This window comes from Muscardinus avellanarius (genome assembly GCF_963383645.1).
Source record: "Muscardinus avellanarius genome assembly, chromosome: 12".
Taxonomy (NCBI): domain Eukaryota; kingdom Metazoa; phylum Chordata; class Mammalia; order Rodentia; family Gliridae; genus Muscardinus; species Muscardinus avellanarius.
Window position 1 is genome coordinate 66,826,430 of NC_137798.1, and position 27,975 is coordinate 66,854,404.

Genomic DNA, 27,975 nt, shown 5'->3' on the forward strand with positions numbered 1-27,975 from the left:
ATGTGTGTGTGCTGGGGGTAGGGGTGGGGTAACTGGGGATTGAACCCAGGGGCATACTAGCCCTGAGCTGCACTCCTAGCCCTTCTCGTTTGAAAATTTGAAACAGGGTCTCACTGAGTTGCAGAGGACGTCCCTAATTTTCTGAGACTGGCCTTGAGCTTGAAATCTTCCTGCCTCCGTCTCCAAAATACTGGGATTACAGGTGTGCCCCACCATGTCTGGTTTACCAGTAGTTAAAAAACAAAAATGAAAAAAATGAAGAGTCCGGGTAAGGAATAAGATAGCGGAAAATGAATACACCTAAAATACTTTTTGTGCTCACAGTACTCTTGAGATGTAAACCTCTTCAATAAAATTAAAGAGATGAAACAGGAGGATCCCAGGTTTGAGACCAGCATCAGCAATTTACTGAATAGTGAGATCCTGCTTCAAAATGAAAATACGTGCTGGGGATGCAGCTCGGAGGTAGAACGTACAATGAAAATAAGTGGGGGGGACAGCTCAGACGTAGAACTTACTTGAATTCAATCCCTAGTACCAATAAAAATATATAGTTTAATTTAAAAGGTCTGATCGCATTTTAAGGAAGATGTTAGCGAAGAAGCAAGCGCTATGCCTCCACGCATGCGCAATAAGCGCCGCGCTGCTTGGCGCAGGCCCGGATGAAGGCGGAGCTAGTGATGTCAGATTGTGCGTCAACGTGCGTGGGCACGTCGCGGGGGGCGTGGCGCGCCGGACTCCGTTTCCTGGGTTACCCCGGCGGGCTGGCGGAGCCGCGGCGTGCGGCCTTCTAGGGCATGGCGGTTCCTGCGGGCCTGCAGGCCGACTGCAAGGCGCTGCTCAGTCGCTTCCAGGAGATGGACAGCGTGCGCTTCGAGGATTTCACGGAACTCTGGAGGAAAATGAAGTTCGGGACCATCTTCTGGTGGGTGCTTCTCGTCCACTGCCTCTCTTCCTGCCCGCGGGCGGCGCGGAAAGTTGCCCCGTTCCAGTCCGTAGTGAAGCTGTGGGAAGGGCTGAGCGGCGGTCCCCGAAAGCCACCCCGACGCTCGAGGTGACGAGTCACCCTGGATGGTTTCGTCGGGCCTCGATCGCATCTCTGCCTGGCCTCCCTTCTAAACTCCATTACTATTGTCTCCCGCCCCCTCGACCCAGACCAGTCTTTTGACCTCCTCTCGTCTGGTTCTCCTAGGACCCCATGTCTAAAAAGCAGGAGTCAACGAGCGAAGACAGTATCCCGCACGCTTGAATTCATTCACCGTGCAAAAACAGCCTTGCCTTTCTGCAGTGCAGATTTGATCAGATCACGCCCCACCCACCTTTCAATATTTCCCGTTTTTGGGATAAGGCTGCACGCAAGTCTCTAACGTGCCTGGCAACCCCGGGTGCCCGGCCTCTGCCCGTCTCTCCAGCCTTCTTTCCCAGGCTCACCCTGCATTCACTTTCTAGCTCCAGCAGTTGCCTTTGGCCCTCCAGAGGTGTTTCCTGAGCTTAGAGCTTTTCTTCCGACTCCCTTTGTGTTTCCATTTTATTCCTCATTGATATTTATGCCCAAGGAGACAATTTCTCGGCAAAGTCTTTTGCCCTTTTAGATTAAGATGTTCACGTTCTTTTTTTTTTGTTTTTGTTTGTTTTGGTGGTATTGGGGGTGGAACCCAGAGGCTTTCTATCTCCAGACTATACTCTCAGACCTAGTTTTTTCTATTTTATGTGGAAACAGGGTCTCACTAAGTTACTGAGTTATTGAGAGCCTCACTAAGTAGCTGAGGCTGGCTTCGAACCTGTGCGATCCTCCTGTCTCAGGCTCCCAAGCACGGGGATTACAAGCGTGCGCCACCACGCCCCGCGTTCACGTTCTATTTTAATCCACATAGCACTCTGATTCTTTTTATCCCGCTACCACATTTTATTGTGATTGTGTAGTTGAGGCAGTATAGGTTGATGGTTAAAAGCACAGATATCTGATGGAGCCCAGGTGTGATTATTTTTTTGAGTGAATGCAGGATCCCCTAACTCGGATTTGGGACAAATTATTTGCCTGAGCAAGTAAAATAGAGATGATGTCAGCACCTCATATAGTTGTTGTGAAGATGAAATGAGCTTAGATGTGTTATTAAATTAAATGTCTCAGATGTGTTCAATTAAATGTCTCAGGTGCTCAATAAATGTTCATCATTATTATTACTTTTAAATTTCCTCCTCTACTAAATTGAATCCCCAAAAAGAGTGACTGGATGACTCTGGTGTTTCCATTAATATAGCACATATATTGAAAAGAGCAAAGTGATTGAGACCTTATGATTAAAACTATGTTTTGAACCTGGCGTGGTGGCGCACCCTTGTAATCCTCGTACTTAGTGAGGCTCTCAGCAACTTAGTGAGACCCTGTTTCCAATTAAAATATAAAATAGGTCTGGGAGTATAGCCCGGAGATAGAAGGCCTCTGGGTACCAGCCCCAGAACCACAAAAACAAACAATGTTTTGCTGAGTAAAAATAATGAAAGTTCTCTTTTTTCTCTCTGTTGATGTAAACTAATTACCTGTGTAGAATATTAATTATAAGGGATGGAGGATGTAGAGCTATTTGTTGTACAGCTAATGAAAGGAGAGCTAATTTTTTTTTAAATAGCTACTAAAGGTAATTCACTTCTAGCTTGACTTATTTAATCCATAGAACTCTGAAAGGTATAATTATCCCTGTTTTATAGGTGAGGAAATTGAGACTTAAGGAGGTTAATTTCCTCCAAATTACAGCTAGAAGGTGGTAGAACAGTTGTAGAACCTATATTGGAGACAGAATCTTACCAAATTATTGTCCAAGCTGACTTCAAAACTTGAGATCCTTCTGCTTAGGCCTTCTAAGTAGCTGGGATTATAGTCATGTACTGTGTCTACTTGTTTCTAAAATATATGGTTTTTCACTGTACTGCTTCTTGGGGAAAAAAGAACATGTCAGGAAAATTTGTTTATAGTTACCCTAATTTTTAATAAATAGGAAAATAACAGTTTACCTCTGTTTTATACCTGTCTACTGGATAATATCTGTTGTTTTATACAGCTGTTATTAAATGAAAATGTCAACATATTTATATTTGTATAGCATATCATTATATTTCTCTATTGCGTTTCTATATTAAGTGATACACTTTGAAATTTATTTTAGTTAAGGTTGGCTTTTTATTCTTTTTGCTACTGGGGATTTAACCCAGGGGCTTTCTACCTTCGAATTACACCCCCACCCCAGCCCTATTTTACTTTTTATTTTGAAACAGGCTCTCACCAAGTTGCTGAGGGCCTCAATAAGATGCTGAGGCTGGTCTCACACCTGTGATCCTCCTGTTTCAGCCTCCCAAGTTACTAGGATTATAGCCATGCACCATTATGCCTGGCTTAATGTTGTATTAAAACGACATTTTATTATCTACTGGTTTTAGGTCTTATATAGAAAACTGCCCATAATATGCTCAAGTTGTTTTTTTATGTGTTCTTTAATTATTTTACCCAAAGCTGTAAGAAGGATGCCATATTGACATTTTTATGATCTTGTTATTTTTTTAAATTTGGGTAAACTTGACACAGTTTCAGGTACTTGAATAATTTTGCTATCTATCTTCACAGAAAACATTTCCTATGTTATTACATTGATTTCTGAGAGAGCTTTACTCTGTTGGATGTTTGGAAAAAGCTTTTGGAAATTGATGGAATTTTCTTTTTTACCCTGCTCTTCATTTCCTATTAGAAGCTTGGCAGTGCTCTGGAGAATGGGAGGGTGGGTTATACTGTATTATTTTCTTAACTTTTTTACCTAAGCTTCTCAAGGAAGGAAGTGGTTTAATATAAATTCCTAAGAAAATTGGGGGACCCATCCAATATTAGATGCACACTTTTTGATTCTGTAACATATATATGGAATATGGTTATTTTATTTTTTCAGTACCAGAGATGGAACCCAGGGGCATTCTACCTCCAAGTGACATCCCCAGCCCTATTTTTTATTCTTTATTTTGAAACAGGTTCTCACTGAGTTGCAAAGGACCTCACTAAGTAGCTGAGGCTGTCTTAGAACCTCGATCCTCCTGTTGCAGCCTCCCAAATGCTGGGATTATAAGCGTATGCCACCACCCCCGGTTTAAATATGGCTATTTTAATCTTAGATATTTTCAGAGATACATGCCTTTAATCCCAGTTTTTTGGGAGGCTGAAGCATTAGGATTTAAAGTTTAAGGCCAGTGTTGGAAATTTAGCAAGACCTTGTTTCAAAGTTAAAAAATAAAAGTCTGAGGTACAGCTCAGTAATAGAGTGTCCTAGGGTTCAATCCTCAATACCTCCAAAATGAAAAATGAAAAGAAAAAAAAGCTTTTTTGTTGCTGACTAATCTCAGTCCGGTCGTTATTGTCTGCTCCCAGTCAAATCCTCAGAAAGATGGGGCAAAAGGCAGGTGAAGTTCTGCAGCCTCCTGTCTGCAGCGATTCTTTCCCTTTAGGGACTGAATTTTCTTTAGGTCCCTAAATGACGACGCTTTGGAAAGAACCTGAGGTGGACAAAGGCTTCTTGAGCCAATGACACTTTATTACAAAAGACCCAGAAATTTATACCCTTCACCAGTAAAGTTAATGATAAAGAGAAGAGGGGGTGAATGCAATCACTGTGAAATAATAATGAATGACATGTAAACAAAGGTAATAAAACTAGTCCTTTAGCTGGCTGTTGATCTTCGAGAGATTAACTCCCAATCCTCTCCAAGGTCTTGCAGATAAGCAGTTTCAGGGGCCGATCTCCCAGGAAAAACAGGCATGCCCAAGGCTTGGGGGCTTCTCGGGGGATCTTCTTTAACTTTCTTGGAACTTTCCATCTTTTGGGCTCAGTTCATATAGCAAGTGTGGGGAGATGTGGTGATTCAGATGGATGCGATAGAGTTTCTTCAGGTGTTGGCATCTTATCTTCTAAATCTGAAAGCTTAAGCATACTCACAACACAGTTTGGCAGACAAAATACCACAAACAACACCACAAAGTTCTTGGTTTTAATTGTCAGATGTATTTCCTTAACTGCTGAACACTCTTCTTTAGACAACAAGCCTATTAAAAGCCTACTCATCTTTAATAATCCATTTCCCTGTCACAAACCCTCTGCAACCTGCTTCTAACTTTCTAATTCCTTTCTTTCCCAGTTGGGACTTTCTTATGATAAGCTCTTCTTCATGCAAAAATGCTTTTCTTACTCTTACACGGTATTTCCTTTTCTTCATACATATATATTTAGAACGTCTGTCCTTTATTTTGTCATATTCATTTCTAACCATGCGGTCAGTCTCTCTGTCTCCAGGAATGCTCATACTGAGGTAAAAGTCAACAATCTTTTTCCTTGGGTCTATTGTATTTGAGCAACTAAGTTGTATATCAACTAAATTGCTTTAAGGTCACACACAAGGTTTTTTCTTCTCTGTCTCTAGGCAGGATCTCCAGGGTAAACAGTTACCTTGAACTGAGCTACCTTACCGGAGTTAATGGCTTAACCTAAGTTAGTGATTGGAGTGAGGGTCGGAGACCCTTTGTAATTGCTGCAGCTGGAATGCTTATCACAGTACCTGAATTCTGGCCAGTTTCTCATTATTGTTGAGCAGAGCCAAGGACGTTTAGACAAATTATTAGAGAGTTTATTTCCACGGACTCAGTTTCTTTTTATAGTCCTGATTTCACATCACTGGAGCAATTCGTGTAGAAAGTTAAAAGGAATAATAGTGAAGGGTATCTAAAAGTGGGGGGTACTTTGGCCAGAGACGATACCTCCTTCTCGGGGCTTTTTTGCTGATTAACTATGTGGAGTGGGGTCTCAACACATAGATGCTGAGGCAGCAGGATGTCTTGGCACTTTTTAAAATATTCAGCCATTAATAATTTGAAGTTCTTCTTTGCTTTCCAATTTGACAAGTAAAGTTGATGATTTTTGTAAGCTGTATCATATTTACCTAGAGCTTGGTTGCTTGTGCCTTGGTGTCAAAAGCACAGCAGAAAATTAGCTCTTTGTGCTGGAATCATATTTATTTTTATATTTTGTGGCACTGGGGGGTGAACCCGGGGCATTCTACCTCTGTTCTTTATTTTTATTTTTTTCATTTTGAAACAGGTTCTTCCTAGGAGTCTCACTAAGTTGCTGAGGCTATCCTTGAACCTGTGGTCATCCTGTCTCAGCTTCCCAAGTTGGGATTGTAAACATGTGCTTGAATCATGAAAGGATCAGGTGTGGACTCTTCATTCAGTTATGAACAGTTGCTTTTTAAATAAATATACATGTCTTCTGGCTTTTGTTTATTTATTTGCTTAATAAGTCATATTATTTTTTTTTTCCAGTGGGAAAATGAGAAATTTAGAAAAAAACACATTTACAAAGGAAGCTTTAGCTTTGGCTTGGCGATACTTTTTACCTCCATACACCTTCCAGATCAGAGTTGGTGCTTTGTATATGCTGTATGGATTATATAATACCCAGCTGTGTCAACCAAAACAAAAGGTAATACTTGGTGAGTTGCTTTCTCCCAGCAGAAATGTGAAACAGGTATTATATTTATATAATAAACTGACTTACATAGAAATGACAGTGTTTTAAAATTTTAATACATTCATGGTACTTACCTTCTTTTTTTTCTTTTTTTAACTCTTTCTGGTTGCAGATCAGAGTTGCCCTGAGGGATTGGGAAGAAGTTTTAAAGTTTCAGCAAGATTTGATAAATGCACAACATTTTGATGCAGCTTACATTTTTAGGAAGCTTCGACTAGACAGAGCATTTCACTTTACTGCAATGCCTAAATTGGTATGTTGCCTAGAGTGATTGGTCTTTTCAAGATGAGCAGCTATACTTCATTGTCCCTAGAGCACCTCAGTCTCCATCAAAATGGAATGACTATTAATATTATTCATGACTTGTGGCTTTTTTTTTTTTTTTTTTTTGTGGTGCTAGGGATTGAACCCAGGGATATTCATTCTAACTTCAAGCCATACTCCCAGCCCTATTTTTATTTTTTATTTTGAAATGGGGTTTTGCTAAGTTGCTAGCACTGTCACCAAGTTGATGAGGCTGGCTTTAAACCTACAATCCTCCTGTCTCTGTCTTGCAAATACTGGGATTACAGCTATGGCATAGAGTTTTCTTAAAATAAGAGAAAATGTTTTCTCATGACTTTTTTCCCCTGAAAACAAAAATTCAGCCTCTAATTTTTGAGCTTAAAAGTAAGATTTCACACCGGGTGTGGTGGTGCACACTTGTAATCCCCACGCTTGGGAGACAGAAACAGGAGGATCTCGCAGGTTCGAAGCCAGCCTCGCTGGCTTAAGAGACGCTGTTTCCAAATAAAAAAAAATATAAAATAGGTCTGGGAGTGTAACCCGGAAAAGGGTTTCCAGGAACCCCAGTACCCCCCCACACACACACACAATAAGATAAGGCTGGGGGGGGGTTGTGGCTCGAAGGTAGAATGGCCCTGGGTATATTCCCCAGTACCAAAAAGAAAAAAAAAAAGTATATTATTGCCCGGCGTGGTGGCGCACGCTTGTAATCCCCGCGTTGCTTGGGAGGCGGAGACAGGAGGATCACGCAGCTTTGAAGCCAGCTGTGCTGGCTTAGGAGACCCTGTTCCCAAATAAAAAAGTATAAAAAATAGGTCTGGGAGTGTAGCCCGGAGGTAGGAGGTAGAAGGGTTTCCAGAAACCCCAGTACCACCAAAAAAAAAAAAATAAAGATTTCTTTTATTGGTGCATTATAGTTACACATTCAGTGAGATTACTTGTTGCATACTTGTACATGCGCATAACATAATTTATTCAGTTTTGTTCCCCATTACCTCTATTTTCCTTCTTTTCCTTCCCCTTCCTGTACTCTACTGGTCTCTTCCATTTTCATGAGTTTTCCCCTCTTCTTTCCTTTTTTCTTTCTAACTTCTACATATGAGAGGAAATATAATTAAAAATCTAGTCGTTTTTGCAAAATAGATATGTATCAACTATACATGTAGAGCTACTTTGTTTTGTTCATGTTAATGATAGACAATTTTACTACTAGTTCATATTTCAGTATTTTGTGTGTGTGTGTGTGTGTGGTACTAGGGATGAAGTCCAGAGTTGTTCACCTCCAAAGTTACTCCCCTTTTATTTTGAAATGGTCAAAAGTTGTGGAGGGCCTCATTAAGTTTTTGAGCCTGGCCTCCAACCTGTGATCCTCCTGGCTCAGCCTCCCACGTACTGTGATTACAAGGGTGCACCACCAATGCCCAACATATTTCAGTACTTTTAAAAGAAATTCCTTTAAAAGGCATCCATTTAAAAAAAACATTTATTATCTTATAGCTTTCATATAGAATGAAGAAGAAAATTCAGCGAGCTGAAGTTACAGAAGAATTTAAGGACCCAAATGATCGTGTAATGAAACTCATCACTTCTGATGTGTTAGAGGTAAATTTGATTTTATGACCTTGAAATTTTAAAAATATTTTATTGCATTTTTTATGTATTAAGTTTATAATGTAATCTACTGGATATTGAGTTTTTCCAGTGATTTTTAACCCATCATAGAATACTCTTACTTTCTCTAAAGTATCAGAAATAAGACAACTTCAACATATCAGGGTTTATAAAACTTGAAGCATAATGAAAAACAGGAAGCTGTGGGAGACTGGGTTAGACTCAAGATTAGTAGATTCACGTGATAAAACTACTGTTTGTTTGACTTTAGATAGTTTGGAAAACAAGAGTTTAAAAGGACTTTAATTTTTTTTAACACTAGACATTTGTTTCCTAAGTTTCTTTTACAACCCTATTTAAAAACTTAGCATTGAAGCCTGGCATGGTGGCGCATGCCTGTAATTCAATTATTTGAGAGGCTGAAAAAGGAGGATCATAGGTTGGTCGCCAGCCTCAGCAAATTAACAAGTCCCTTTGCAACTTAGACCTTGTTTCAAAATAAAAAAATTCAATAGGGGAGGGAGTAGAGCTCAGAGGTAGGAATGCCTTCAGCTTCCACCCCCAGTACCATGAAAAAAAAAAAAAAAAACATTGAAAACAAGACTATTTTGACAAAACAGACATTTGAAATCCAGAATTATGAATAAGATTTGTGGTTTTAAAACAGTTTTATCATTTGATACTTTGATATTTCATTTGAGTTGTAGAGTAATAAGAAAAAAATTTTATAAGTAGTAATACAGATTTTTACATAAGTAGAAAAGCACTGCCCTGAGGTAAAACAAACTCCCACTATAAGGTCATCACTTTCTAATTAATGGCATTTCAAAGAATCGCTACAGAGGGGGAAAGGGAGGAGCATTTCTTAAATCTCTCAGCCTTCATTTTCCCCTCTTAAGTGTTGGGATTACAGTCTCTATTTTTGGGGACGCGGTCTCTCTCTATTGCCCGGGCTGGCTCGAAAGGATCCTCTTGCCTCAGCCTATTCCACCCAACTAGGATGACAGTCTTTATTCCATCCAGATGTGAGAACTGAGATGAAATGGAGCTTGCAGAGTGCTGATTGAGGCATGGGGCATGCCGTAGACCCTGGTACATGTTGCTTCCATCTTCCCTAGCCCTATTCACTCTCCCTATATTAATAGTGAAAGATGGATCAAATCTTTGATTTGATTTGCTCAAATGTTTGGGCATCACCCTGTCAGGTTGAGTTGTAATTATGATGTTTATAATTCAGGTAGCAAATTGGTTTTTGAAAGCAGGGTGACCCATTCTTTAAAGTGATTTTTTTCAGCAAAGATTTTTTTCCTTGCGGTATTGGGAATGGAACCCAGGAGGATTTACCTCTGAGCTATACCCCCAGCTTTTTTTTTTTTGAAACAGGTCTCACTAGGTTGCTGAGAGTCTCATTTTGTTTCTAAGGTTGTCCTTGAACCTGCAACACTCCTATCTCAGCCTTCCAAGTACTGGGATAACAGGTGTGCGCCACCATGCCCAGCTAAGCAAAGACTCTTAATCTTGGTTTCATGGATGGTCTTCAGATAGTTCATGTACTTCCTCCTCTACTAAATTGTGTGGGAAAATGGTGTGATGCATATGCAAACTTTGTTAGAGTGAGGTACCCTAACTCTCCTTAGAGTCTCATAAGTCTTTATGCCTCTAAAAAGGTTAAGAATTGCCGGGCGTGGTGGCACATGCCTGTAATCCCTGCACTTGGGAGGCTGAGACAGGAGGATCGCACGGGTTCGAAGCCAGCCTCAGCTACTCAGTGAAGCTCTCAGCAACGTAGTGAGACCCTGTTTCCAAATAAACTATGAAATAGGTCTGGGAGTATAGCCTGGAGGTAGAAAGTCCCTGGGTTCTACCCTCAGTACAACAACAACAACAAAAAAAAAAAAAAAAAAAAAAAGAAAGAGAATTACTTCACCAGAAGGAATTAAATATTTACTAAATATACTAAATAGTATAATGCAGAAACTTTGTAAGATGTTTTGTGTAGATTTTCTCCTACCATATAACAATATAGATTTTTTAACAATTTTAATAATTTTTTATAGTAGAAATTCTTACCCCTCATTTAAAGTGGGTTTAAAGCCGGGCGTGGTGGCACATGCTCATAATCCCAGCGCTTGGGAGGTGGAGACAGGAGGATCGCGCTGGTTCGAAGCCAGCCTTGCTGGCTTAAGAGACCCTGTTCCCAAATAAAAATATAAACTAGGTCTGGGAATGTAGCCCGGAGGTAGAAGGGTTTCCAGGAACCCCAGTACCACCAAAAAATAAAAAATAAATAAAGTGGATTTAAATACAGTAGAGTTAGATTTTATTTCTTATTTGGAAACAGGGTCTCACTAAGTTGCAGAGGGCCTTACTAAGTTGTTGAGGCTGGCTATGAACCTGTAATCCTCCTGTTTAAGCCAAGTACTGGGATTACAAGTGTGCACCACCATGCCCGGCTCAACGGTGTGTTTTAACTAGTGTTAAGTTGAATTCAGTAAGTTAATAGCTCTAGGAAGCAATCTCTTTGTTAATGAAGCTGTATTGTGTTTCTTGCATAATTATATTATTTCATAGTATTGTAGCATGTTATTTCTGTTAACTCACTGTCACTTTGGAAGGTGATTGTGTTGCATTGGTTTGGGCTTCAGTATTGTCTTAAAAAGTTGAAATAAAGACTCATCTTTTCATTTGTAGGAAATGCTGAATGTTCATGAACACTATCAGAACATGAAAAATACAATTTCAGCTGATAAATCTAAGCCAGACAATGCCCTCAGCTTGATAAAGGATGATTTTTTTTACAATATTAAGAACATAGTTTTGGAGCATCAGCAGTGGCACAGAGACAGGCAGGTGAGTGCTGGTGCGTTTGGTGCTTTGCCCTTGAGTTACACTTGAATATCCAGGCGCGGTGGGTTATAGCACTGCCAGGTAGCCTGGTTTGGAGGCTGCACTCTCCTGATAGTTTTAGGTGGCTTTACCTTTCTAGATATGGCTCTCTCACTCATTAGCTGTATGACATTCTTTGACTTGCCAAATGGAATATTTATGAGAGTAATTAATCTTGTAATGCCACAGGTTTATTATAATCTTTATAATTGTAATTTGAATTGCTTTAAATTTTAATTATATAAATTATAAAATATAAATTAAATTATATTATAATTGGGCATTTTCCACAGTTGCAAATTGGGCCAGATCAAATATTGATGTTTAGTTTGGCACAGTATAGATCCTAACATTATTGTAATATTTTGAATTAGTTACTAATATGTGAATATTTATAACTTTAAAATTAAAAAAAAAACACAATTTCTCTTAAAACCAGAAGATCTGCATGCTTGTATCATTTTGAATTTCACTATATGTACACGTATAATGCATTGATAAAACAAGTCAGAAGGTCTCCTAATGCTTGTTTGACCTGCTGCGTGGTGTCCTCCGTGGTGGCTTTCCTGCTGGGCCAGGCATGCTCTGCTTCTCTGTTGACCACGCCTTCTCCCTGGGCAGCTTATCTGCTGTGAGTCTCATCAATGCAAATTGTCAGTTTTCAGATCTAAAAAGACTATTGCTAGAGCTGCCTATATTCCACATTGCCTTTTCAGCTGGAGAAACTTTTTTATTCTGGAAACCTAAGTGCCAGTTTTGCTAAATTTACCTTTGAAACTACAATTTCATTTTATTTTAGCAAATATTCTAAAAAAAAAAACAATTCTGGCTGCTTACTGTGCCTGATCATGTGCTAGTATTTCCACAAATTATAAGTAAGCATTATCTGTTGTTCCTCAGAAAGATTTGTTGCTGCTTTTCTGTTTTATATCATTATTGTTATTTTGAGGTGGTGGGCATTGGACCCAGGGCCTCATGCATGCTAGCTAAGCAATCTACCACTGAGCTACAACCCAGTCTTTTTTTTTTTTTAAGATTATCATTCTATTTGAGATTGCCCAGGCTAGTCTAGAACTTGGGGTCCTCCTGCCTCTGCTTCTCAAGTAGTTGGGAATATGAACATTCATTGCTGGCACTTTCCAGTATATAAAGGAAGCTAGCTTACAACTTTTTTTTTTTTTTCAGGACTAGGAATCAAACCTAAGCTCTTGTGCATGCTAGGCAAGCCCTCTACCCCTGAGCTACTGAGCTACATCTCCATTCTACTAGCTTAAAACTGAATTTTAGAAAACATTAACAAGGGAAATGATAAAGAGTTGACAATCTTGGGAAGAATAAATTCGTAATTTTTTACTTGCAATTTTTTTGTTTGTGTGGTGCTGGGGATTGAACCTAGGGGCATTCTACTGAGCTACAACCCCAACCCTATTTTATTTTTTCTTTTGAAACAGGGTTTAAATAGCTAAAGGCCTTGCTAAGTTGGTGAGGTTGACCTCAAACCTATAATCCTTCTGTCTCAGCCTTCCAAGTATTGAGATTACAGGTGTTATACCACTATGCCACGCCTGGCATGTTTTGTTTTTTTGAATAGTGAAGTTTGAACCCAGAGGCACTCAACTTCTGAAGTGCCATTCAACCTCTGAGCTGCACTTCAGCCCTGTTGTATTTTAAAATGAAATTTCTTTTAAATTGCTTAAGCTTTCCTCGAACATGCGATTCTCCTGTCTCAGCCTTCCAAGCATTGGATTACAGGTGTTTGACACCGTGCCCAGCTTGTTTTTCAGTAATTAAAAGTAATTGAGTATGTTATTTGCATGTACAAATATTCCACGGTGAAACCCATTCTGTATAAATTAAATGGATTAATAAGTAATTGATCCTCACTTATGAAACTGATAGGCTGTTAATTACATTATATATGTATATATGTAGTATGTTTAAATAACTTTTTAAATTTCTTTTAGAATCCATCCTTAAACTCAAAAAACAAAGATGAAGAAGAAAAGGGAGAAGGAAATTCACAAGAACCAGAGGTTAGAACACTGCTCTGTGATTGCTTATGGGGTTGCAGTTTGGCTAGCATCCTTTCATTTTATGTGTGGCTGTAATTCCATATACTAAGCAAGCATTATGACCCTTGGTCAGTATTATAATAAAAATAGAAAATTCTGCATCATGGGCTCTGGGAAAAGCTAGTCTATTCTTTATTGGAAACCTTGTGAAGACACATCAGGTGTAGATGGGAAGTGAGTGGAACAGATTTTAGTAAGTAAAGGAGAGGATGCTGGTCAAAGGTGCCCTCAGTTCTTAGGCAAGTTAAAAGCTTTAATGTCTTTTTTTTTTTTTTGTCTGTACTGGGGATGGAGCCCATCTACCTCTGAGATACACCCCCAGCCCAATTTTTTATTTTGAAATAGGGTCTCACTGAGTTGCAAGGGGCCTCACTAAGTAGCTGAGGCTGTCTGTGAACCTCCTGTCTCAGCCTCTCAAATGCTGGGATTACGAGCATGCCGCCATGCCTGGCTTTAATTTCTTTCCTTCTTTCTTTCTTTCTTTCTTTCTTTCTTTCTTTCTTTCTTTCTTTCTTTCTTTCTTTTTTTTGGTGGTGCTGGGGATGGAACCCTCTGGGCTACACTCCCAGACCTATTTTATATTTTATTTGGAAACAGGGTCTCTTGTGCCAGCAAGGCTGGCTTCAAACCTGCATGATCCTCTTGTCTCGGCCTCCCAAGCGCGGGGATTACAATAACTTCTTTTAATAACTTCTTTTATTACTTTAATAACTTCTTTTATTACTTCTTCAGTCTTCCAACCAGCGTGGAGCCCAAGCTCCTTTTTTTTTTGTTTTTGAGGCAGAATGCCCCGGGTTCCATCCAGGGGCGTTCTACCTCCAGGCTATACCCCCAGCCTGATTTTTTATTCTTATTTGGAAACAGGGTCTCACTAAGTTACTGGGCTGTGAACCTTCGATCCTCCTGTCTCAGCCTCCCAAGTACTGGGATTATAAGCGTGCGCCACCACGCCCAGCATCCAAGCTCCTGTTTGCTTCCTTCTGACTTGAGAGTTTTCATCCACCTTGCATATAGTGAGGTGAGGAAGGAATGACAGGAAAGGGCTCTGCCTGGTCACCGAGGCTTTTGTTCATATTATCATTCTCAGTCTTGAATGAAATGAGCAGTAGCTATGGGAATGATGTTTTGACACTTGATATGTCTGCTGAAGAGTATTGTGTGTATTTGTGTGTCTATATTTAACATATGCCTAGTAAGGGCTAGTTTCTTTTATTCTACCATGTCTCAAATCTTGAGAGGTACTTGGGTATTCATAAATTTCAGCTATTTGTGTGTTTAACTTTGTTTTTCCTTTTTGTATATTTTTCTTCTAGAGATGTGAAAGAGCAGAAACATTAGCAAGAATAAAATCAAAAGCCTTTTCGTTTATTCCTCAGGTATGTTAAAAGTCAAATAATAATCTTTAACAGTCAGATGTGTAGCTCAACAATCCATCTTTAGTTATTCTTGTTTTAAAGTTATTTCTTCTGATATTTACCTGGAATTTTGATGGTGTGATTTCCTTTATTGTCTTCTAGCTTCTAGTATTCCAGAACCTGGAAGGTTTAGGGGTTTTTCTTTTATCCCTGAAATGGGGAAATTCCATGATGATGTAAGTTGGTGTGGATCTTTTTCATTCATTGTCCTTGCACTCTGATAACCTTCAATTCTGAGGAAGTTTTTGTATTATTTCTTTTTATTGTTGTTGATACTGGGAGTTGAACCCCAGTATAGCTACTTCTGGGCTATATCCCCAGCCCCATTTTATTTTATTTTATTTTATTTTATTTTATTTTATTTTATTTTATTTTATTTTATTTTATTTTTGCGGTACTGGGGTTCCTGAAAGCCCTTCTACCTCCGGGCTACACTCCCAGACCTAGTTTATATTTTTATTTGGAAACAGGGTCTCTTAAGCCAGCGCGGCTGACTTCGAACCTGCGTGATCCTCCTGTCTCTGCCTCCCAAGTGCGGGGATTACAAGCGTGCGCCACCATGCCCAGCCCCATTTTATTTTTTAATTTGAAATGGTTTGAGTTGCAGAAGGCTTCTCTTAGTTGCTGAGGCTGACCTTGAACCTCAAATCCTCCCATCTTAGCCTCCCAAACACTAGGATTACAAGGATGTAGTACCATGCCTGCTTATATTATTTCTTTACCACATTTTTTTATTTTCTTGAAGTTTAATTTTGTCTTCTATTTTCAGTCTTTTTTTCTATTATCAGTGATACTTTTTATGCATTCTCTTCTGAATTAGTATTTAAATTTTCTACTGATTTTTTTCATTTCTTAGAATTTTTCTTATTCTCTAAATGTTTCTTTATAAAATATGTTTCTTTTTTCTCAGAATACAGTATCTTTTTCTCTTTAAGGATTTTAATTAGCAGAAGGTTTTGTTTTGTTTTGTTTTGTGATGTTTCCTCTCCTCCTGTCTGTGTGTGTGAGAGTGGGGTGGGAATGGTAAGTTGTACCGGAGATTGAACACAGAGGCATTTTACCTCCAAGCAGCACGCCCAGCCCAATTTTAATTCTTATTTGGAAACAGGGTCTCACTAGTTTGATGAAAGTCTCACTACTTGCTGAGACTGTTCTCTAACCTGCAATCTTGCTGTCTCAGCCTCCCAAGTACAGAAATTAGAGATATGCACCACAATATCTGGTTTTCAGGTTAGGTTACTGGGGCTGATTTTGAACCTGTGATCCTCCTGTATATGCCTCTCAAGTACTGTAATATTAGGTGTGTGTCACCATGCATGGCTTTCCTATCTCCTTTGAATTTCATTTTTCTGTTTATTTTGATTCCTGTCTTTTGTTTTTCTTCACTTTCCTCCAAAAGCTTGAAGATCCTCAGATGTCTGTTTATATTACTGTTACACAGTGGTTAATAGGAGACACGGTTTTTTAAATTCCTACATTTCTTTCTTTGGATCTAGACACTTTTACCCAAGAGCAGTCTTCTGTGTCCTTGTCTGGGTAGGAGGGTGGGAAATGAGCCCGTCTCCATTGTTTTAGGGGCCTGCTCAGCATCAGCCAAGAGGTTCCTCATCCTTTATATGCATTGCCTTTGCCCGCCCTGTTTTCATAAGAGGCCACATTCCCATAGCTACCTAGCTACACCAGTTTTCTTAGGCCACAGCCTCTCTGCTCTCATCTTTCCAGAGAGCAGACCTCTTGTTTTCCACAGGGGGAGGTCATTTGCCTCTGTTTGAGGTTGGGAAATGGGACACTAACATGTAGATTTCAATCTACATATTAGCTCATTTCTCTAGTCCTGTTTCTGATGACCGTAGTTCCTGATTTGCTTGGGTTGGTTTGCTTTATATCAACCTCCCTCAGTGGAGACTAAGAGGTTTTAGCTTCTTTGATTTGTTAAGTCAGCTATGACTCATTTTTCCAATTTACATTTACCAAAATCTTGTTTTGTTGCAGTTGTATTATTTCCTGCACCTCTGTTTTTGTGGGTTTATGCATTTTTATTCTTTCATCTAGTGGGTTTCAGGAGGGAGTACTGGCAAATTTATGTGCATAATTCTTTGTTGTTTTTTTTCCCCCTGAATTTTTCTCATGAATCTAAGAAAATATTTATGGGAAGTACCATCATTTTCTAATGATAGAGATAAAAATGAATAAAAAATTAAAAGTGACTCTGGATTATTTGTTTCATATTTGCTACACCATAATAAATTGAGTATAAAACATTGAATGAAATCAGCAAGGATAATAAATTAATTGTCCCTAATTCTTTTTAACCAGAACTCTTTTCCTCTGTGTAATTTATTGCTGATTGATATTTAATGTATACCTTAAGACATTATCAAATAATTATTTCATTATTATACAATTAAATGATATTCTTAACAAATTTTTAAGTCTTGCATAGTTATGGTTCTTTTCCTTTTTTGAGGTATAATTTGTTGCTTTTTAAGAATTCCTAATATCAGTCAGGCATAGTGCCGCATGCCTGTAATCTCATTATTTGGGAGGCTGAGACTGGAGGATCATGCTTTGCAGACAGCCTCAGCTACTTAAGCCCTTTTCAACTCAATGAGACCCTGTTTCAAAATAAAAGAATCAAAAAAATAGGGCTGGGGTGTAGGTTGAAGGTAGAGTGCCCCTGGGATCCATCCCAAGTACCGTGAAAAAAAATAACTCCTATTATCTGTTGCATATTTAGCTGAAAACTTTTCCATTGAGTACCGTGAAAAAAAAATAATTCCTATTATCTGTTGCATATTTAGCTGAAAACTTTTCCGTTGAGTAAATAAGGATTGCCTGACATAATTCACATGTCCTTGGCTGGCCAGCCTCAGACACAAATGATTTTAGGACCGACCTTCATTTCTGACTTTCATGTTGCGTTCACTCTCTCACTGTTCATGATGCTGTTGCATTGCATGTTCTCAGCTTTAGGTTCAAAGGAGAGAGTAGGTTTTATTTCTAAAGGTTAGACAGTTGTAAAATAGAATTCCATGCAGATCACTGGCCCATCTGGAGCAAATCACAGTGGCCATGAAGAAGGGAAAATCCTTTTGGCCATATCTGGGGCACATGGTGCAGGCACAGGTAGATCCCTTGAAAAAGAAAACACATGGTGGTACCTTAGAAAAACAAAGCTGCTATTTGAATAAAGGGAAAATACATTATTAGGGAATAGGATTAAACATTATCTGTCTCTGTACCTCTATTTCCTAACAAGCTCAGATATCAAAACAATTGCATTTTAACTCAGGGTAAGTAAATGATGGTGACAGCTGCAGGAAACTTTGTTACAAAGTTTAAAGTTTATGTGCACAGCACAGGTAAATATATTAGGCAAGCCAGTGTAATAGTAAAGTACTTGCATGACAGGTATTTCTGTACATCTTAGGTTTTGTGTTTTCTCTTCTCTGAAGTATCTGTCCGCCGGATTGGTTTTATAGTTCATGATTAATTGGGTTTCTGGCTTTTAAGGCATCCAAGTCAAGAAGGCATCGACAAGTCAGACTTGACTCTTCTGACTCTAATTCTGCATCTGGTAAAGGACAGACCAAAGCAGCCAAGAAAAAGAGAACCAAGGGAACACTGGAGTCAGCGGGAAGGAAGATGTCGCCCAGAAACAAAGGTAACTTTTACAGTCTATGACTCAACAAGGGAGAATGAGTCTTTTTTACTACTTCCCCACATCTATATTTATTAATAATATTTATTTATTAGATATTTTTGTGATTGAGAATATTATGGGATTTAACATTAAAAGTAAATTAATAGTTCGGTGTGGTGATGCATGCCTGTAGTCTCAGTACTTGGAGACTGAGACAAGAGGATTACAGGATCATGGTCAGCAACTTAGCAGGACCCTGTATCAAAATAAAAAATCAAATAGGGCTTGGGTGTAGCTTAAAGGTAAAATGCTCCTGGGCTCCATTCCCAGTATCCCCTACACACACACACACACACACACACACACACACACACACACGCAAAAGACTTTTTGTGTGTGTGTGTGTGGTGAGGGTGGAACCCAGGGGCTTTCTACCTCTGGGCTATACTCCCAGACCTATTTTATACTTTATTTGGAAACAGGGTCTCACTAAGTTGCTGAGAGCCTCACTAAGTAGCTGAGGCTGGTTTCGAACCTGTGCGATCCTCCTGTCTTAATCTCCCGAGCACTGGGGGATTCACACAAAAGACTTTTCTTAGATTCTTGGGGTCTTGTTGCTAGGAATTTTATCAAGTTTATCATTTCACTGATGATGAATTTAGGTTTGTACAGATCAAGAAACCTGTCCAAAGTAACAGATGGCTTTAGAATGAGTGCAGAATTACCTAGTGCACCTTTTATTAGTAATTTGTGTGTGAGTCAAATGTGTGCAGAATAGATAGTGGTGAGTAATGCATTCCATAAACCATGTTTTACTTTAGTTATATTAAATTTTCCTTGCTTTTTGTATGAAGTAGCTTGTCTATAAAATACCTTCGAATGACTATATATTTTAATAGTTTGACTTTTTTAAAACTGCACAAATAAGATATACTTATCATACATAAAGTTGGGATTAACAGCAAGTTTAAGGGTGGTGGGGGAGAACATTGGAAATAAATATTAGTAAATAATACTTAATATCAAACACTCCCAGCTGCCTCAAGAGTACATGAAGATGATATACAGCCTTTTAATGCATTTTACTTCCCTATATTAAGGCAATGGAAGGAGAATTAAAGTTTTAAATGCTTTTAGTATATTTCAGATATGATTAAGTATTTATAATAGTTGCTGGAGCCTACTGAAAATTCAAAGGAGAATATATCGTATTTGTTAAAGGGTGGCCAAGAAATACTTAAAAAGGAAAATTTTCTACTTTTTACAAAGCTAACAGATACTGTGAGGAGAATTGTTAGACCAAGCACAAGTATTATAAAAAAAAAACCCCTAAATTACATGTATATTTAATGTATCAAAAAGAATCTGAGATACAAAAATACCTTGCCTAAGCTTGGTGCAATGAGTGAGATGAGATACAGTCTCAGAGAGGCTAGCACTTTGTCACAATTTGTGAATGACTGATTTTGTACATAAAAAATTTCTAAAGAGAACTTGCTGAACCACCACTATAAACCTTATAGAGATGGAAAGGTTATTAAGGAAAAGGAATGGATAGTCTTATTCCAGTAAGTTAGATAGCTAAATAAAGTAGATGAGGTTTTTTTTTTTTTATAATATTCATACAACCTAGCAAGAGTTTGTTTCAAAAACCAAAAAATAAAAAGGACTGGAGGCATAGTTTGAAGGTAGAGTGCCCTTGGGTTTGATCCACAGGACCACACACATACAAAAAAAATCTACTATTTATATGGCAGGTTGAGAAAGGCAAATCTCTAAGGACAGAGACAAATCACTGGTTACTAGGGATTAGGGCAGATGTTGATTGCTCAGGATGGAAGGGAAGTTTGGGGAGTGATGTAAATGTTCTGTATTTTGATTACTGTTGTGATTTCTCAACTGCATATTAATCAAAATTCCTAGATCATTGAAAATTAAAAATCATGAATTTTGTTATATGATTACTTCAGTAAACCTGACTGACAACAAAAACAAAGCCAGAGGCTCGAAAGAGATTATTTTTAACATTTTTTATTTAAAATACAAACTTTGCTGGGTGTTGTGGCACATGCTAGTAATCCCAGCGCTTGGGAGGCTGAGACAGGAGGATCGCACAGGTTCGAAGCCAGCCTCAGCTACTGAGTGAGGCTCTCAGCAACTTGGTGAGACCCTGTTTCCAAATAGAAATATAAAATAGGTCTAGGAGTATAGCCTGAAGGTAGAAAGCCTCTGGGTTCCACCCCCAGTACCACCAATAAATAAATAAATAAATATAATAAAATAAAATACAAACTTCTGGTGGATTAACATTTTTCCTAAAATCAAAGATACCTGCACAAGTACTTTTTATTATTAATCAACCTTAGTAAAAGCTCAACTGGGAGGTGAGCTGGTGAACTTGCCTTTTTAAACACTTGAGAAACATTTTTTTGTGGTGGAGAAGTGCAAGGTAGGAAAGAAATTAAATAAAAGTTCCTTACATCTTTAATGTTTGGCAGGTATAATTTATGAAATACCACTTCATTCATCAGCCATATTTTATTAATGTAGTTACTATAAACATTGTTTGGTAAACTCTGAAGTTAACTTAAGTACAGGCTGTATGTCACCTGAGATTGTTATTGGATTTATCAAAGGTGCCAGGGAGAATTTAACCTCTGAGAAAGAATAAAGCATAATTAAACATGATATGAATTCAGATTTTGATCATAGTTTAAGTTTCTAGCTAACTAGCTTTACAGTTCATAAGGTATAGAACATACTCTGAAGGAGAGGAGAGGTAACTACCTGAATAAGAATTACCTAAATAAAGATCCAAACGCTTCATAGTTTCTCTTTGATCAGAAGTTTATTTCCAGGCCAGGTGTGGTGGCGCAGGCTTGTGACCCACACTTGGGAGGTTGAGACAGGAGGATCGCACAGATTCGAAGTCAGCCTCAGCTACTTAGTGAGGCTCTCAGCAACTTAGTGAGACCTGTTTCTAAATAAAGTAGAAAATAATTAGGTCTGGGAGTATAGCCCGGAGGTAGAAAAGCCCCTGGGTTCTACCCACAGAACCATCAAAAAAAAAAAAAAGATTATTTTCTTAAAATGGATTTTCCCCCTCAGTATTAGGGATTGAATCCAGGTCCTCACGCATGCCAGGCAGATGCTCTACCATGGAGCTACACCCTGGGCCCTTTTACTTTTATTTTGAAACAGAGACTTGCTAAATTACCCAGGTTGGCCCTGAATTTGCGATCCTGCTGCCTTGGCCTCCCTACTAGCTGGGATTACAGGTATGTACCACCTTACCTGGTGGAAATTGTATTTTTAATTTCATAGTTTTTTCTCAAAAAGAGAAGCCTTATATTCCTTAAAAGGCAAAAGATCTTGCAAAAGCATGTGCAGGATGTACGGTAATGTAAACACTTCTAATTTTAGAAGAGCTCTTAAAAATTAATTAGACCAAGGAGTAAGGTGGGCTTAGGACACAAACAGGTTATTCAAAAACAGAGAAGTCAATGCATATATGAATAGATAGTTTATTAATCATTAAAGAAGTACAAACTAAGTCATGATTTTAACATAATTCATTAGAGCAGTACAGATTAAAATGAATACCCATTGATAAGTAAGAGAACATAAAATCTCTGAATTTTAGTGGGAGACTCAATTGGCACTTCCTTTTTCAGAGAGCAATTTGGAATCATCTGTCAAAATTTTCAATGTTCATGACATTTAACTTAGCAGTTTAATTTCTAGGAATTTATTCTGCACAAATGACAGATGCACAAAGACATTCATCACAGGATTATTTGAAATGGCAAAGACTAAAAATAAATGTGTAACATTAAAAAATTGGGTAAATTGTCATTCCCTTCAAAGAAATACTTTGCATTTGTTAAAAAAAAAAACAGAGAAAGCTCATACATTAAGACAAAGGGTCCAACATGAAAAAAGACAAAGTAATGGGGAAGTCGAGTGAGGGTCTGTCTTGCTCAGAGTATAAAGGATGTGATGAGTGTTAATAACGCCAGAACAGTATGTTGAAGATTGTGTTGTGGCCAGGCCAGAATGTGCAGTGGAGTTTAGACTTAGTGACAGGACTGGAGTTTCTTTGAAGGTCATTCTGGGAATAGGCTGTTGTAGTAGTTGAGGTTTAAGAGTAAGGAATATTTGCCCAGGTGGTTTAGAAATCAAGGGAATGGGCCAACAGTTATGAGAGCCAGATTATGGAGGATGGTTGGGGGCAATGAATCTGGAATGCAGAATGCCTAAGCAATTGGGAGAATGTTGGTGATTTTAATGTTGGGAAAATATGGATGACACCATGAGGATTTCATTTATAGGGAAATTTGCCCTGGTCTGCATATGAGTAGGTTTTAGTATGTTGATTGAATTTACCTGTTAAATTTCAGTTATATTTGCCCCTCATTCCTAGAATGTAACATGTATATTGTCTGAAGGATGGTAATAGTAAATATGATGGCGAGAATGATGACAGCTACTATTTACCTAACACTTACTATCTGCCATACTTTTTTGCATATATCCAGGGTCAACTAGCTAATAAATAGCAAAACTGAGACTTGTATGCGTTTGTCTGAATTCAGGCTGATGGTTAAACTTTTACTCAGGTAATTGAAATGTGGTTCTGCGGCCGGGCGTGGTGGCGCACACTTGTAATCCCCGCACTTGGGAGGCAGAGACAGGAGGATCACGCAGGTTCGAAGCCAGCTGCGCACGCTGGCTTAGGAGACCCTGTTTCCAAATAAAAATGTAAAAATAGGTCTGGGAGTGTAGCCAGGAGGTAGAAGGGCTTCCAGGAACCCCAGTACCACAAAAAAAAAAAAAAAAAAAGAAAGAAAGAAAAGAAAAGAAAAAAAGAAATGTGGTTCTGCAACTTAAATTAGACATGTACTTAAGAAGTTTATTCTTAGTGGTATTCTGGCTGCATGCCTAGTAATCCATTATTCTGTAACAGTTATATTCCACACAGTTAGATTTGAGCATGGTACAACTATAAACTTGACACCTGGAGAATTAGTTTTGGATACTTGAATTTAATAACTTAAATGTCAAAATTACTTTAAAATTTTAATTATTTTGGTTGATACCTTTGCAGAATATATTGCTTTTTATGTTTCTCTTTACAGTGCATTTATCTTTTATTTATTTATTTTTATTTTATTTCTTTGCGGGTCTGGGGATGGAACTCAGGGGCATTCGACCTCCGAGCTACAACCCCTGCCCTATTTTTATTCTTTGTTGTGAAACAGGGTCTCACTATGTTGCGGAGGGCCTCACTAAGTAGCTGAGGTTGTCCGCGAACCATGATCTTCCTGTCTCAGCCTCCTGAATGCTAGGATTACAAGTGTGCATCACCACGCATGGCTTATCATTTTTATATGTAGAAAAATATTAATAAAATGTGTTTTATGCTCTCATTTTCTAGAACACTGTATCCTGAACATAATTTAATTTTCCCCTGATGATGCATGGTTATCATCATGAACACATTTTTCTGGGCTTTATAATATTATGATCCTATCAGGAAGTGTCTTAATTATGAGGGACAGTTTATTTAACCTAATAGCTTTATGCTGCAGTACTTCATTATTTCTTATGCTTTACTTTTTTAAAAAAATCAGTCTTTTTGTTTTTAGTGTATAGAAATAGAGCAAAACTTTTATGCTTTTGCTCTGTCTACACTGTAATGGCCTAAGAAGCTGGTTGGCCATTCATTTCAGTTTTATGTACAGTAAATGTAATTCATTTCTGGAGAAAGTTCTGAGGAACACACCTGTGAGTAAAGTTCGCACATTTTAACACGTGGACTTTGAGAAGAAACTTCCTGAAATTCAGCGTATTCACATCTTCGTTCTTGGCTACATGCTGAATGAGTGAAACACTGCGCTTGTTTTTAAGAGCTTTTATAGAACATTGATGCACTTAATGTAGAAATAGGTCTCTAAAACTATAGTTAATCCTCCAGTAACTCGATGAAATTTTCTCAGTTGTGTTTTAACTCAGGCATCCTCCCTTGACATTGTTAGATTCTGTAAGGAAAATGAGGATTTTTAAAAGTCACTCAACTCTGTCTTGAAGCGCTCTTCATTCTGTAAGATCTACACCCCATTAAAACCTCAGCCTGTACATGCGTCAGGGCAGAAAACTCATTTTTGTTTAATTGCTTGCCTCCTGTGTTGATAGGTACTTGTTAACTATCTGCATTATGAAATACAGTGTGGAATTCATATTTACTCATTCAGTAAATTCTTATTGAGGCCCTAATATATGCCAGACACATTTATATGTCATGATGCTGGAGATGCATCATGTAAACACGCCAAAATCTATCCTTGTGCCGTTTATTCTAGTGGAAGATCAGACTGTAAAGAAAAACATTAATATATATTCATAAACATTTGTATGAAGTTATACAAGTGTTACAGAGATCAACATACAGAATAAAGTATGTATAGGATTTGCTTTGGGGACATGGAGGTTTTGTGCTAAATGGCACCTGATAGCCGGGCGTGGTGGTGCACACTTGTAATTCCAGTACCTGGGAGGCTGAGACAGAATGATCGCGCAGGTTCAAAGCCACCCTCAGCTACTTAGTGAGGCTCTCAGCAACTTAGTGAGACCCTGTTTCCAAATAAAATATAAAATAGATCTGGGAGTATAGCCCGGAAGTAGAAAGCCTCTGGGTTCCATCTCCAGCACCATAAAAAAAAAAAAAAAGGCACCTGATGTGATAGTGATATTTGATGAATTAGGATATTTCTTCAGGCAATAGGAAGTTTATGTAGAAACCCTCTAGTATTTTGGAAATGGAAAATCAATGGCAGATTATTACTAGAGAATATATGTTGTGGAGCAAATGTGTTGGAAAAAGAAAATGTATTTGCCTTTAAAAATAAGTCTTGCTGGGGTGTAACTGAGTGGTAGAGTACGTGCTCACTGTGCACAAAGCCCTGATTTCAGTCCCGTGTATCACCCCCCAAAGCCAACATTAAAAACAGTGCTGTTTAACTCACAGATTACGTTGGTGAGTAATTTGATAAAGTTGAGGTAACGTGATTATTCCCTGATATCTGCAGATATACTCCCAAAGTCAGGAAGGGAAATCACTGTAATCCAATGCCTGTACATGCTGAGGTTTTAATGGGGTGTAGATCTTATGACAAGTGCTCCAGGGTGGAGGTGAGTGACCTTTGTAATAAGGCTTCCATTTTGTTGTGTGTGATATAGATTGAATATGATATTTGTGTTTGGCTAATTTGATTCTTTTTCTCCATTTTCTTTAGTTGAAGAATTAGATACTTTTGTTGTTATTGGAAATTGAATTCAGAGGCATTCTACCTGTGAGCTATACCCCTAACCCTTTTTTAGTTTTATTTTGAAACAGGGTCTTGCTAGGTTGATGAGAGCTCACTACTTGTTGAAGCTGCCCTGGAGCCTGTGATCCTCCTGTCTCAGCCACCAAAGTACTGGGATTACAAGCATGTGCCCCCATGCCTGGCTAGAGACTGTTTTCAAAGTGTGGATATAGATGTATTTCTACACCATTATAATTTTTTTAGATTGGACATCTAATTTTTCTGTTGTTAGGATAACATTATTTGTATAAAGGTTTTTTAAAGAATATTTATTATTTCTTCCTTGGTACTAGGAGTTGAACCCAAGGGCATTTTACCTCTGAGCTATATCCCCAGCCCTATTTTATTTTTATTTGTTTATTTATTTTTGTGGAACTAGGGGTGGAACCCAGGGGCTTTTCTACCTCTGGACTACATTCCCAGACCTATTTATTTTATGCTTTATTTGGAAACAGGGTCTCACTAAGTTGCTGAGGCTGGCTTCAAACCTGTACAATCCTTCTGTCTCAGCCTCCCAAGGATTATAAGCGTGTGCCACCATGCCCAGAAATTTTTATTTTATTTTAAAACAGGATCTCACTAGGTTGATGGGGTCTCATTACATTGCTGAAGCTGTACTTGAACCTGTGATACTCCTGTCTCAGCCTTCCAGGTACTGAGATTATAGGCATGTTCCATCGTGTCCAGCTTCTTCAATAATAATATTCCTTGTCTTCATATAAAATAATTTTCCAAATATTTCCAGGTAATGTGCAGAATGTACATGAGGAAGAAAAATCTTTAAGTCTGAGTATGCCTATAATTACAGAAGAAGAAGAAGAGAATGAAAGTTTCAATGAAACAGGTACAAATGAGATTTTATCTAACTAGTACAGGACCTTATGTGCATAGATGCTAATGTTAGAACTCTTGGAGAGCATGGGTTGTGTGTGTTCTTGTAATCCTTTTATCTTGGGCTCACTGGAGGGTTTCAGTATTAATCATACTGTAACCATGACACTGAAAAGTGAAGGGCACTACAGTGAATGAATGGATATAGATGCCTGCTAGGCATTCTGTCCGTGCCATTTTTTTTTTGTTGTTGTTTGGTTGTTTGTTTTTATGGTACTGGGGATTGAACTCAGGGCCACTCTACCTCTGAGCTATACCCCTAGCCCTATTTTATTTTTATTTTTGAAACAGGGTCTCACTAGATTGATGAGAGTCTCTTTACTTGCTGAGGCTGTCCTTGAACCTGTGATCCTCTATCTCAGCCTCCAAGTACTACGATTATAGCCCTGCACCACCATAGTGGGCTCCGGTACCTTTTTATTTAGTTTCTTTTCTTTTTTTTTTTTTAAGAAAAATCTTTTCTAGCCCTCTGACCTGCTGTGATCTGGACAGTGTTGTCTTGGCTTCCCTCCCCTCCACCCCATATTCTGCATCCTCCTTGTCATTTTCTTCTAGGAGTCTGTTTCATTTTCTTCCTGGTTTTTTCCTTTCCCCAACTTTCTCCATCTTTTCTGTTTTGTTTGATGGGAAATATTTCTTTTCATCACATCTTTCCTTCTATTAAAGATGGATACTTATGTGAATGTTGACTATAACATCTGCCGTGGTAGCCAGAAATATAAACATGTGTATATATGCATATATAATATATACACACATATTACATACATACACATACATATGGCACTAGTGGTTTTTACTACATTTTCACAGTTAGTTGAAATGAAATTGAAATCTTCTGTCACTTCAGCTCTCCTAGCACTGACCCAGATAGCTTCTAGATCTTGCGTCCTGAGTCCCTGCTATTTTAGTAGGGAGGACATTCCCCTATGAAACAACTTACAGTAACTTTCTAATTATTAAATAGGGTGTAGGGTGACTCAGTAGATTCCTATCTCAGTAGGCTGAGATCTTACTGTCTCAATGAATGGCATAAGTTTTAAACTGTAATATCTCTTTGAAGAAGAAGGTTGTTGGGAGGGTATACTTACTGTAATTTGCCAGTTAAATGTCTATCTAGTTCACTGTATATTATTACGCATAATCATTTAAGTGTCAGTTTTTTTTTCTTAGAATTGACAAACTTTTTATCTTTCTTTTTAGAGTTCACTGTACCAAAGAGGAAAAGAAAACACTGAGCAAAGG

At 38.3% G+C, this 27,975-nt stretch overlaps 1 protein-coding gene across 1 annotated transcript; it reads left to right on the forward strand.

The window, feature by feature from the left end:
* Positions 1 to 797: 797 nt before the first annotated feature.
* On the forward strand, positions 798 to 27,968 carry SNAPC1 (small nuclear RNA activating complex polypeptide 1; the record flags this gene model as incomplete). The annotated part of the gene is made up of 10 exons (XM_080708301.1): positions 798 to 925; positions 6,353 to 6,512; positions 6,673 to 6,813; positions 8,343 to 8,447; positions 11,148 to 11,306; positions 13,307 to 13,375; positions 14,728 to 14,790; positions 18,343 to 18,493; positions 26,585 to 26,683; positions 27,934 to 27,968. The coding sequence occupies 10 exons, from the start codon at positions 798 to 800 to the stop codon at positions 27,966 to 27,968; spliced, it is 1,110 nt and encodes a 369-aa protein (XP_080564427.1).
* Between the last annotated feature and the right edge of the window lie 7 nt (positions 27,969 to 27,975).